Source organism: Sceloporus occidentalis, unplaced genomic scaffold (genome assembly GCF_023333645.1).
Source record: "Sceloporus occidentalis isolate IW3139 unplaced genomic scaffold, rSceOcc1.0.p SCAF_296, whole genome shotgun sequence".
Classification (NCBI taxonomy): domain Eukaryota; kingdom Metazoa; phylum Chordata; class Lepidosauria; order Squamata; family Phrynosomatidae; genus Sceloporus; species Sceloporus occidentalis.
Window position 1 is genome coordinate 645,795 of NW_028317276.1, and position 10,843 is coordinate 656,637.

The 10,843-nt window shown below is 46.4% G+C and overlaps 1 protein-coding gene across 1 annotated transcript; it reads left to right on the forward strand.

Annotated features, from left to right (window-relative positions):
- The first annotated feature begins 9,166 nt into the window (after nucleotides 1-9,166).
- Nucleotides 9,167-9,727, forward strand: LOC149275192 (tumor necrosis factor alpha-induced protein 8-like protein 2). Its single transcript, XM_089504924.1, has one exon. It carries the CDS (start codon nucleotides 9,167-9,169, stop codon nucleotides 9,725-9,727), a length of 561 nt encoding a protein of 186 aa, XP_089361050.1.
- The last annotated feature ends 1,116 nt before the right edge of the window (nucleotides 9,728-10,843 follow it).

Genomic DNA, 10,843 nt, shown 5'->3' on the forward strand with positions numbered 1-10,843 from the left:
CTGCAATCTTCAACGTCTTCCCAAGGAATGGGGAGATCCCCTTCCTCCTCACTGCCGCTGCAACCCCCGTGGAGAAGGAGGAGACCCCCCCTCAGCAGTGTTGATGCGGAGACCCCCCTGCACTCCAGGAGCGCCGCAGCCTGCACGGAGAGAAGGGAGACTCCCCTCCACTCCACAACCAATCCAGCCGCAGCATCTGCTGTTCATAGTTCATAGTGTCTTTTGTGTTTCACCTGGGCTTGCTCCTTGACTACGTTGACTCTCCAGTTTTCTGACCCTGGCATGTTCTTGTTGATTCTGATTTGTGGTATCCTGACCTCGGCTTGCTGACTACGGTGTCGCCAACCTTGCTGTGCTTGACAACATCCAACCTTTTTCCCTCTCTTAATTGTATTGATTAGTTGCCTCGAGGGATGTCAAGCAGCAGTGTTCATTCACCTAAGCTATATTGAACATAATATTCCTCTGGCTCAGTCCTTTTCTTTTGTTTTCATTTGCGTTATTTTCCTCACCATTTGGTGAACATTGTTGTTTGTTGTACAGTAGTGGCCAATGTTATTTGTGTGTTATGTGTACAAGCATTTTCTGAGGACATTGGATCTTATTTGTAAGGAGCACTTATAAATATATTGTATCCAGCTGGGCTCCCTCATTCTGTATATTCTTCCTCTGATACTTGTGACGATCACTTCAGCGGCCTTGATAATGCACTTCTGTATGTTGGTTTAGTATCTGTGTCCTGACTTGGTAATCTCTAAAAATGGTGCACAAATTGGCCTCACATCATGTAAACAAATACATATCTCTGGTTAAAGTTTCAAGAAAACTGCTAGTAAAACTTGTTCTAAAATTATAGTATGCCTCAGGAATGAGTCTTAAAGTTCCAAGATTGCTACCTCATGGCAGATACACAATTGAGCCTAATGATGATTTTTAAAATCCTCCTTAAGTGTGCCACCATTATTGTTATAGTTTATGTTATTAATATTGTTTCATACTTAAACAGTGTCAAGGGTATGCTAAGGTATGTTACCTTAAAGGAGATACCCAGAGATAACATACTAGTATCTTACACTCAGAATGTGTGCAAGCTGCACTGAGGACGAGGCTCAGTGTGAGTTAAGAGTGCATGAGAAACAGCTGTGCCAACTGCACACAAGGAAAGGGGCAGTGTAAAGTTGGGGTAGAGCGAGTATTTGCTTGATTTCTGTATTTTCACAATGTATGTGGTGTTTATTGTTTATGCTTTGTTCTCCCTCACGTCCTACCCTGCCCCGTGGGCCACATGCCCTGCCCACTGACTTTAACCCCTCATAGGCCATCAACCCGACCACAGCGCTCTTTCATGGAGATAACCCACGGACGGTGGGATACAGACAAGGGGTGGTTCGGAGAGGGAGCCTCCTGCAGATTCCCGGTCGCTGGGACTTCCAGGAGAGCGGAAGTCGACTGGCAACGTGCGCCGGCTATCTCGCGGTCCGTCCCGGGGAAACTTTGAACTGTTGTCGCTCGGGGTCCCTTGGACCGATCGCGTCGCTTTTTGGACAGGATATCCTCAGGACCCCAAGCTATCCACCGGTACCCCGGGATCGCCGTCGCTCCTTTCGGGATCACCCCGAGAGAACGATGGCTAAAGTTATACGGACATTGCGGGGCTCGGTGGCCTAAGCGTGGCACTTGACTCTCTGGGCAGGGAGAAAAGATGTGGACATGATTTATGCTTTTTTTCTCACCTAACCTGTATATAAGCCAGTGTGTTTCCCCAATACAGTATGTGTTCTTTCCCTGGACATTAGTCTCGTCTAATACTTCAGGGGCTCACCGGATCACTTATTGTCCTTTTCAGGACAATTACAGCACCGCATTCGGCTACGCCTCGGCGGCTACGGTGCTATTACATCGAGGATACCGAGCCATTTCCCGCTCCCCTTCCTCGCTAGTATCATCTAGCGTCGGGAGCGGTTAACCCTTGCTGTTCCAGGAGGAAGCAACAAAGAACTGACGGGCGTACCCAGCCGGGGTCCCCGATGCCCGTCACAATGTGCTTATATTTAAGTGAGTGCGTGTGCATGTGTATTTGTGTGTGCATGTGTGCGTATAAGTGTATGGTGTTAGCCTCTGTGTCTGTTACTATATGTTGTGTGCATTCATGTTTGTTGCTAGTGTGAGCATGTGAGGACTAGTGGTCCCTGGGACAAGGGAATGGAGTGTGTGGGTGTTAATGCATGGTGTCGAGTGAATGGGTGATAGAGTGAGGCACCACCAATGCTAGGCTCACTCCTGCATGGTGTCATTTTCTGCTTTATAAAGAAAACAGTGTTTGAGTGCTAGCATCATATTACACACATTGAAAGAGTTAAACGCCCATCATTCGCGCTCTCCCCAGGAGGGAAGTTTTCTTGTTTGTGGCGGTTCCTTCCTCCCGGGACAGCAAGAGTTAACCGCTTCCAGCGTTAGCCGACACTAGCGAGGAAGGGCTCAGGAACTGGTCTGGTGCCTTTAGCCTCACAGCACTCCAGCTCGCCGAGGCGTAGCCACATGCAGTACAGTAATTGTCCTGACAATAGGTGATATAGACGAGACTAATGTCCAGGGAAAGAACACACAATTTATTGGGGAAACACACTGGCTTATGTACGGGTTAGATGAGAAAAAGACTATAAATTATGTCCACATCTTCCCGCCCTGTCCAGAGAGTCCCGTGCCACGCTTAGGCCACCGAGTCCCGCAATGTCCGTCTAACTTTAGCCGTCGTTCTCGGGGTGATCTTGAAGGAGCGGTGGTGACCCCGGGGTACCGATGGATAGCTCGGGGTCCTGAAGATATCCTGTCCAAAAAGCAACGCGATCGGCCAAAGGGAAACCGAGCGACAACAGTTCAAAGTTTCTCTGGGACGGGGTGCGAGATAGCCGACACGCGTTCGGCAACCGCGCCGGTCGACCTCTGCTCTCCTGGAAGTCCCAGCGACCGGGAATCTGCAGGAGGCTCCCTCTCCGAACCACCCTTTGTCTGTATCCCACCACCCGTGGGTTATCTCCATGAAAGAGCCCTGTGGTCGTGTTGATGTGTCCGGGCTACGAGGGGTCCGGGCTACAGGGTAGGACGTGAGGGAGAACAAAGCATAAATAATAATCATCACATATACTGGGACATAGAGAAATCAAACAATAATTACTACAGACGGCGCTTATGAAACCCTTGGCCGTCAATATTGTAAAACAATAGCCATATGTGGTCTCATTCATTGTGACCTGTGGTGCAACAGATTTCTCAAAGAGGATACAAAGCTGTGAGTTTAGTTTCCTTTCCTCTTCCTGTTTCTTTAAAATTTGTTAGCATCATAGGAGAGGAAGTCACATTAAATGAAGCTCCGGAGACTGATGATTGGGGGGGGGGGGGGTTGTGATTCTACTTCTGGGTACAAACAATAACCCAGGTGTCTGAGACAATGTCCTTAAGGCTCTCTGACATCCAGAAAACAATTGTGTGTTACATAAAGCAGACCTGTCAGCTAAAACAACACATTAATCATTAGAACGTAAAAGAATAGTCAGCATGATGTGTGTTGGCATTATGTACAGTGGTATAGATTTGCTATACTTTGCAGGTAGGTATTGAAGGGTTAAGTCCAGCAGATGGTGTGCATTTTTTGCCCTGGGAACATTTGCCATACTAGTCCAGTTCCTGGGTCCTCGAAATGTGTAATATGTATGTCTAGTTTACATACGTGCCGTGTCTTCTTCTGTCTTCCTTGAAATATATGTATACGTGTTAAGGCCAAGTATTATATAAGTTTTTGGTGTTGATTTTTTCTATCTTTCAACGAGAGAGAGAACTAGGGCCGTGTCTTGTCTGTCTATATTTAGAGAGCGCCGTGTTTAAAGCCTACTGCTATTGTGCCCAGGTAAGGTAACCCAGGATAAATTATTTAGAAGGTGACGGTATCATCAGCCTCTTTGGGGAAACAGCACAGATCACAGAGGAGGCTTCGAGAGTCAAATAGCGCTTCCCAGCGAGAGGGTCTCCGACGGACAATCAAACCAGGTCAGGCAACCAGATCGACAAAGCAACCTGCCCAACAGCAGGTTTCAGGGGGGCAATCGAACCAGTTCATAAGGATCTCAGACGAACAATGAACTCGGCTATGCTCAGTGCGAAGGTCTTAAATGGGAAATAAAAACAACCTGCCCAGCAAGAGGTCACAGTCTTCTACTCAGCCCAGCGAAAGGGTCTCAGATAGCCACTGAAACCAGCTCAGCTTAACGAGATGGTCTCAGACAGCCACTGAAAGAGGGTCTCAGACGGACAGTCCAACAATCTTCAAATTTCTACTGTCTAAACTACTAAGCGTTTAACTATAATTTAACCAGTAGATGCCTTCACATATAAATGACCTAGGTGACTGCCTAATATAACTAGTTTACATTTTATTAATAAGAATAATATCTAATTTGAGTATCTGTGTCCGGTGCGAAGCATCCTGGCTTTCTGTGACATCCATTAAAATTATTGCCAAACTTCTGTGTTTTAGAGAAAGCAGAAGTGGCTTTGTGTGGCATGTCTCGTACCCCGCAAGGAGAAGTGACGGAGATAATTTAGCTGCAGAGTCTAAAACTGAACCTGCCCCCCAGTATCACAGCCTCTGCTTTAGGACAAAACTACCCTTCCTGTATATGGAAATGAAGCAGCAGGCACAGGGAACCAATGATGCTGCTAAAGGCCCTTGGCAACATGCGGGTCAGGAAATGTAATGGATATATGGAGTACCCTCCCAGCCTAAGTGGTAGTCTAAAAGAGCTTCAAAAAGAAGTCTAGGTCCAAGTAGTAGGTGTGCTTAGCTAATAAGTATTAAGTTGCAAATAGAAGAGACTCCAGATCGACGTACATAAGAGACAGACACTGGAGCATGTCCGGGTGTTGGAAGGTGTATCCTGTTCAAAACATGTAGACATTACAAAATACAAATCTTCCGCCCTCCAGTATTCATATACCTTCAGGTTATATAATCCCGTTAATTCCAAGGCTGTGCCATTTCCAGCAGATGGGTTATCTCTGCGGAAAGAGATAACCCAGGTACTTCTGTAGACATGGTAAGGGCACAGGTTACAAAGAATTGTGTCTCTTATGGCAGTTCAGCCCTCTCCCCCTCCCCATCTGAGAGGCGGGCTGTGTCTCAAGTTCCTCAAGGAAGTATCTGAGACGTTATCACAGAAGTTTGTGTCAGAGGCGGGAGTCCCCATCAGCCCAGGTGAGAGTCTGGAGCCAGAGTTTTGCTGGACAGTAAGTAAACGGAGGGAAGGGGTCCCTGTAGAGCAGGATGTGGGGGGGGGATGCTTAACTCTCTCCCATCTCCTTGTCATGGTTAAGAAGGCAGTTGAATCTTTCATTTAATTAAGAGGAAAAAAGGGAAGTTCTTTAACAAAGCAGCTGTTTCTGGAATGTATCCCAAATCATTATGTTCTTATTATCTGATCTCCTATCACAACCTAATGCCGTAAGAGTAGGTCCTTTAAGACAGAGCCTTGGAGGAACAATCGAGTTTGACTTTATTTCAGCAAGGAAAGATTTCCATTTTTTGGTTTTTATTATAACTTTATAAATATATGACTTCAGCATATCCCATGGCACTGAATAAAACCCATAAAAAACTGACTGGGTATCGAGATGCCTCTGGTTTTCCACTTCAGTGGTTGCTTTCCAAAGTTGCCCTGGCCATTGGCCCCTGTATCGTTTAGAGGTAAGCGTCAGGTTAATGTATGGGTACAGTGTGTGTTTACACCTACTAGATTCAGGCTGTGGTAATGAGAGTCGGTGAGGATGCCGCAGCATTACTGTCTGTCTCTCTCTGTTAATGTAACGCAACTTCCTTGGCATGACTGATTGTTCTTGTCAATGGAATGGGGACAAGGGGTGTGTTGGGGTTTTACAGGAATGGAATACATCAATGGGGCAAAATAGAGGGGTTTTTTTTTAAAGGGAGATGGACTTTATAATGTATCTCCCTTATCTGTCTATATCTGCCCCGTCCCCGTTCCCTTCTGGCTCCCAGAGACAGAGTTTAGCAATTCTTGTGCATGTTTGCCACTGTTTGATACTTTATTCAGTTGTAGCATAATTGATATTGCTCTCTCTCTGACATGCTGTATTTGGCCTGTCTTCCTTTCTCTGTGTTGCTATTAGTCTCTCCTCTTGTCACTCTCCCCCTCCTTCGTCTCCCCCGTCTCAGGGTTAATTCACTAAAAGAACTTCTGCGTGACGGAAGAAAAATATCTCTCAGTATCGTTAGTGCCTTTGCAGAGGGCCAACATCAGCCCTTCTCATAGGAAAAGAAAGGTCTTGGGACGCTGTTGAGTTTCTTGTACGAGAAGGGCCGAATTGGCTTTCTTACATGTAGTTAATGTAATTATAGCTGCTCATAATTTAGCAGCAGATAAAGCCCCGACTCTCTCTCCTGTATGAACTTGCAGGACGGAATTCCAAGATGTCGGCATATCTCCGCTCGCCAGTGCGTTCATTGACCAGTAACGTCTTCGCTGTTGCAGGTGTAAAAATGGGAAGGAAAATTCCCATAGTGTAACAGCTGATCAGCTAGTTCTGTCCCTCCCTGTACTGTAAAGCTACCTTGATGACCCTTGTCCTAGTATAGTCAAGCATCTGATATCAGTAATATTCCTTAGCAGATACCATCTTAGTTGTGAGTCTTTTCCAGGTATCCACCACCCTTTGTGTAAAGTTCTACTGCTTCACTCTGGAGCTTCCTGGAGCTCTGTCAATCCTTTTTTTATTTAACCTAGACTTACTGCTAGTGAGAACAATCAGAGCACGGTTTGCTCGTTTACGATAATAGATTTTACATTTCTGGCCATGGAGCTCATTTTTGCAAGGGGTGTGTAGGGACGGCATGTCAGAAAGAGACGGTCAGATGCATGCTGGGAAATATCCCACCAAAATTGCCCAACAGCTCAGGTTTCCCCTCGTGTCGGTCATCTAGCCTTTGTGCTAATGAAACACCAGTTTGGCCGTTCCTTAAAACCTATCCTATTGGTTGTGTTGTGGACGGCCAGTGGGGGCCCCTATTCAGAGTGACAGGAAGCTTAAGTGGCAGCACATGACAATTATAAATGTAGCTTTATTAGCTACAAAGACATTTCAGTGTGATATATGGTTCCACTGAAAGGCATCACAACCAGCGTATGATTTGCTGTTAGTCCTCTGGTGAAGCTATGGTCCTCCGGGCTTCTGGCCGCCTTCACACTGCCCTGCCCTGCTGGTTGTGTTTACACAACAAGCAGGTAGGACGCGGTCACAAGCACATCCATCCTCACCGTCCTGCGCACGCCTTCTCAGCGTTTTGTCTCCACGTCGACAAGTACATACAAGACCCTTACGAACTGCAGAAAATGCCAGGAGCCACTGGTTTACTACAAGTGTCCCCTCTAAGATGAACAACCCGGTACTGAACACACATCTGTATGAAAACAGCAACCAAGTGGGATGTAATAGAGTCCTTTTTGGCATTATTCAAAATGAAGCGTTAATTTCTTTATTAATGCAAAAGGTCATTTCAGCCCCAAGCGAACCCGTCGAGGATCTAGCCATCTAGACCTGGCTAGATCCTCAACGGGTTGGCTTGGGGCTGTCCGGGAAAGTTAGGTGGGCACTAGTTTGTCTCTGCTCCCCGGTCTTTGGAGTGTGGTACTCGGCACCAGGGCCCATGGTCTGTAGGGAGGAGGCTGGCCTTCAGGCCCCTTCAGAAACCCATGGCACGGAGGCTTCCGTCACAGTCCCCTAGCCAAATTGCCCCTACAAGGGTAGCGCTCACCCGGCCAAACTCTGCCTCTCTCGATGAGCATACCAGCCGCTGGAGAGAAGTGCCGACTGCCCCTGCTCCCTGGAGTGTACTTACCCGCTGGGGAGGGATGTCGCCTGCAAACCCCTCCCTGGTGCTCCTGCTGCCACTGGGGAGACGGGCCAGCTGCCTTATCACCCTAGATCCTTGTAGCCGTTGCCAGCGCTTCAGCTGGGGCAAAGGGACCTTCGGGTCCGGCCTGCTGCTGGAAGGAGAGGATGGTGTCCCCTGCAACCATCTGCCGCTGGGGAGGGAGGACAAGTTCTCTCGGGTACTCACGCCGCCGCTGGGGAGGGTTGTCCCTGGTGCTCCTGTTGCCGCTGGGGAGATGGGCCGGTTGCGCCGTCTCCCTGGTCATCCGTCAGCCGCTGGGGACGATACCCTCAGCTCCCTCAATTGGGAAGGCAGGACAAGTTCCCCCGCTCCCAGACTGGTGAGCTGCCGCGGGGGGGGGGGGGGACTGACCGGCTGCGCCATCTCCCGTGCACTCACTTAGCTGCTGCACCCCGTCCCTGGTGCTCCGGCTGCCGCTGGGGAGATGGGCCAGCCGCCGCATCTCCCGGGTACTCACATAGCCGCTGGGGAGGAGGGGCTATGCTCGTGATGGGTGTGCGGATGGGGGTGTGGTGGGTGTGTGGATGGACACTAGGGGACTGTTGTCCTTGTGCATGCAGCCTTGTGTCACTGGTCTGTTATGAACCATGACACATGTATGTGGCCTAGAGTCCCGGACCTGTTATGTGCCTGTGGGACGTAAGGCTGCTGCCTCCGTACCCTGCACTATTGATGCACATACTGCAATTCAGCTGATAAGGGCTTTTCTATAAGAGCCGATTCTTGCCTTTAACCTTATGAGCACGTTGACTCTTGATCAGCTTGTGGCAGTGAAAGCTTTAGATTTCTACTGTTTGATTTTAATTCCTATTCTCCTCATCCCAGTTAATATCCTCATCCTAGTTAATATCTACATTTTGCAACATATGTTGCAGAAAGCAGTCAACATAATGTGACTTATCACCTGGGTGAAGGTCTGCTGGGACAGATCCTAGCAGTTTCAGAAGGAAGAGTTTAATGAATGATGTAAGATTTTACCACAAAAGGCACAGCAAGGCACAACTCTTAAGGAAAAATGACGCTAATTTAAGGGGGGAAAAAAACATTCATACCGTTTGAATTTGAACTAGCAGATTAAAACAAGGCCTACAAAGAGCCCATGGGAGCTGGAGTTAAGGACCATGTATGCGCTTGCACCATTTATATTATACGTTCTGGTGATTTGTAATACATCTGTCTACCTTGGTTTCTACACAGCAGGCCATGGAAAACTTCAGTTCCAAGGATTTGGCCCTACAAGCGCAGAAGAAGATACTGAGCCGCATGGCAACCAAGTCAATGGTCAACATGTTCATCGATGAGACCAGTAGTGAAGTCTTGGATGAGCTGTACAGGGTATCCAAAGAATATACCAAGAACAAGACAGAATCTCAAAAGGTCATCAAGAACCTGATCAAGATTGCCGTGAAGATTGGGGTATTGTACCGTCACAACCGCTTCAGCTCAGAGGAACTCGTGTTAGCGGAAGATTTCAAGGAGAAATTGCACAACGGAGCCATGACGGCTATCAGCTTCTACGAAGTGGAATTCACGTATGAGAAAGAGGTGTTGCCTCAAATACTTACAGAGTCCAAGAATTTGCTTCTGCGTCTGGTAGAGAACCATTTAACATCCAAGTCGCTCGGGCGCATACAACATGTCTTCAACCACTTTGCCAACCAGGAGTTGCTCAGTCAGTTATACAACCCGGAGGGTGAATTACGGCCCCACCTACAGAAAATCTGTATGGGGCTCAACAAGCTGATCGACGAGGGGAAATTATAAAAGACATCCAGTTTAACTGATGGGTTAAGCTCATGAGACACCTGGCTCAATAAAGACCATACATTTTTAGGGTTGTCCCACTAAAGGCCGCGTTAAAGAATGCTGAGGACATTTTGTCATATGCGGTTCGAAAGGCAGAATATCAAAAGCACTTGTCGGCACCTCTTGTCAATTTTTGTTTTATATCAATTGTAGCATGTTTACAGTTAGGAAGACATTGTAGCAAGCTGTTTGAGGTGTAAGCAGGCAAGTTCAACATTGGATCAAATATCTGTTTATATTTTCACCTCTTGGCAAGGAACCCGCTGACCGGCTCATACGACCAGTCATTGAAAGTTCAAACGTCTTTCTTTTAATATTTTTTTTTTATTTTTTTTTTTTTTAAAGGAAGCTCTTAAAGGGAAATTTGGCAAAGTATTGTTATTTAGAGAATGTTGCCAAGATTTGTTTGGATGATAAAATGTACATTAAACTTTGTTACTGTTCTGTTTGCAAGTGTCTTGAGACACACTGTGATAAAACACACTAATTGGTGATATTAATTATTGTTTTATTTCCCCTTAAAATGCATGCGGTGTGGTGTGATGAAAATTAACATAAAATTTTACATTTGGGTTGAGTTAAATATCGTTTTGGTTGAGAGATATTTTATCTATGACCACGTCTATTGCATAGGTATGGAAAAAACCTTACTTGAAAAGATTTGTATACTACTTGTGGCTCAACTACCACATTGTGAGTAGCACATTAAAAGGGTTCTACTTATATGAGGATGTGAAAGCACGAGTTCAGCTTTGTATGTTTTGGTGTGTTGCGCAAAAAATAACATTTTACAACAGGAAAAGAACCGTAACGAGAGAGGTTTATAAAACAACATAATCACAATAAATATACTTCTTGACATCTTATGTATTTTAAAGATATTTGAGAGGTCAACAATGTACCCGATGACTTCAGGAAATTCCTAAAATGTCTCTGATTTTGATTAGGTGGAACCGCACATTTAAAACTTGATTAGCAGAAATCAGTGGAGAAGCGCCATTGATCGGAAAGCGTACCACCCTTGTACCCGTAACCTTGCTGTGCTCCTAATGTTTAAATTATTATTGGTTAATG

Excerpts from the sequence above, each read along its gene's own strand:
- LOC149275192 (XM_089504924.1), top strand. The coding sequence starts at position 9,167 with ATGGAAAACTTCAGTTCCAAGGATTTGGCCCTACAAGCGCAGAAGAAG.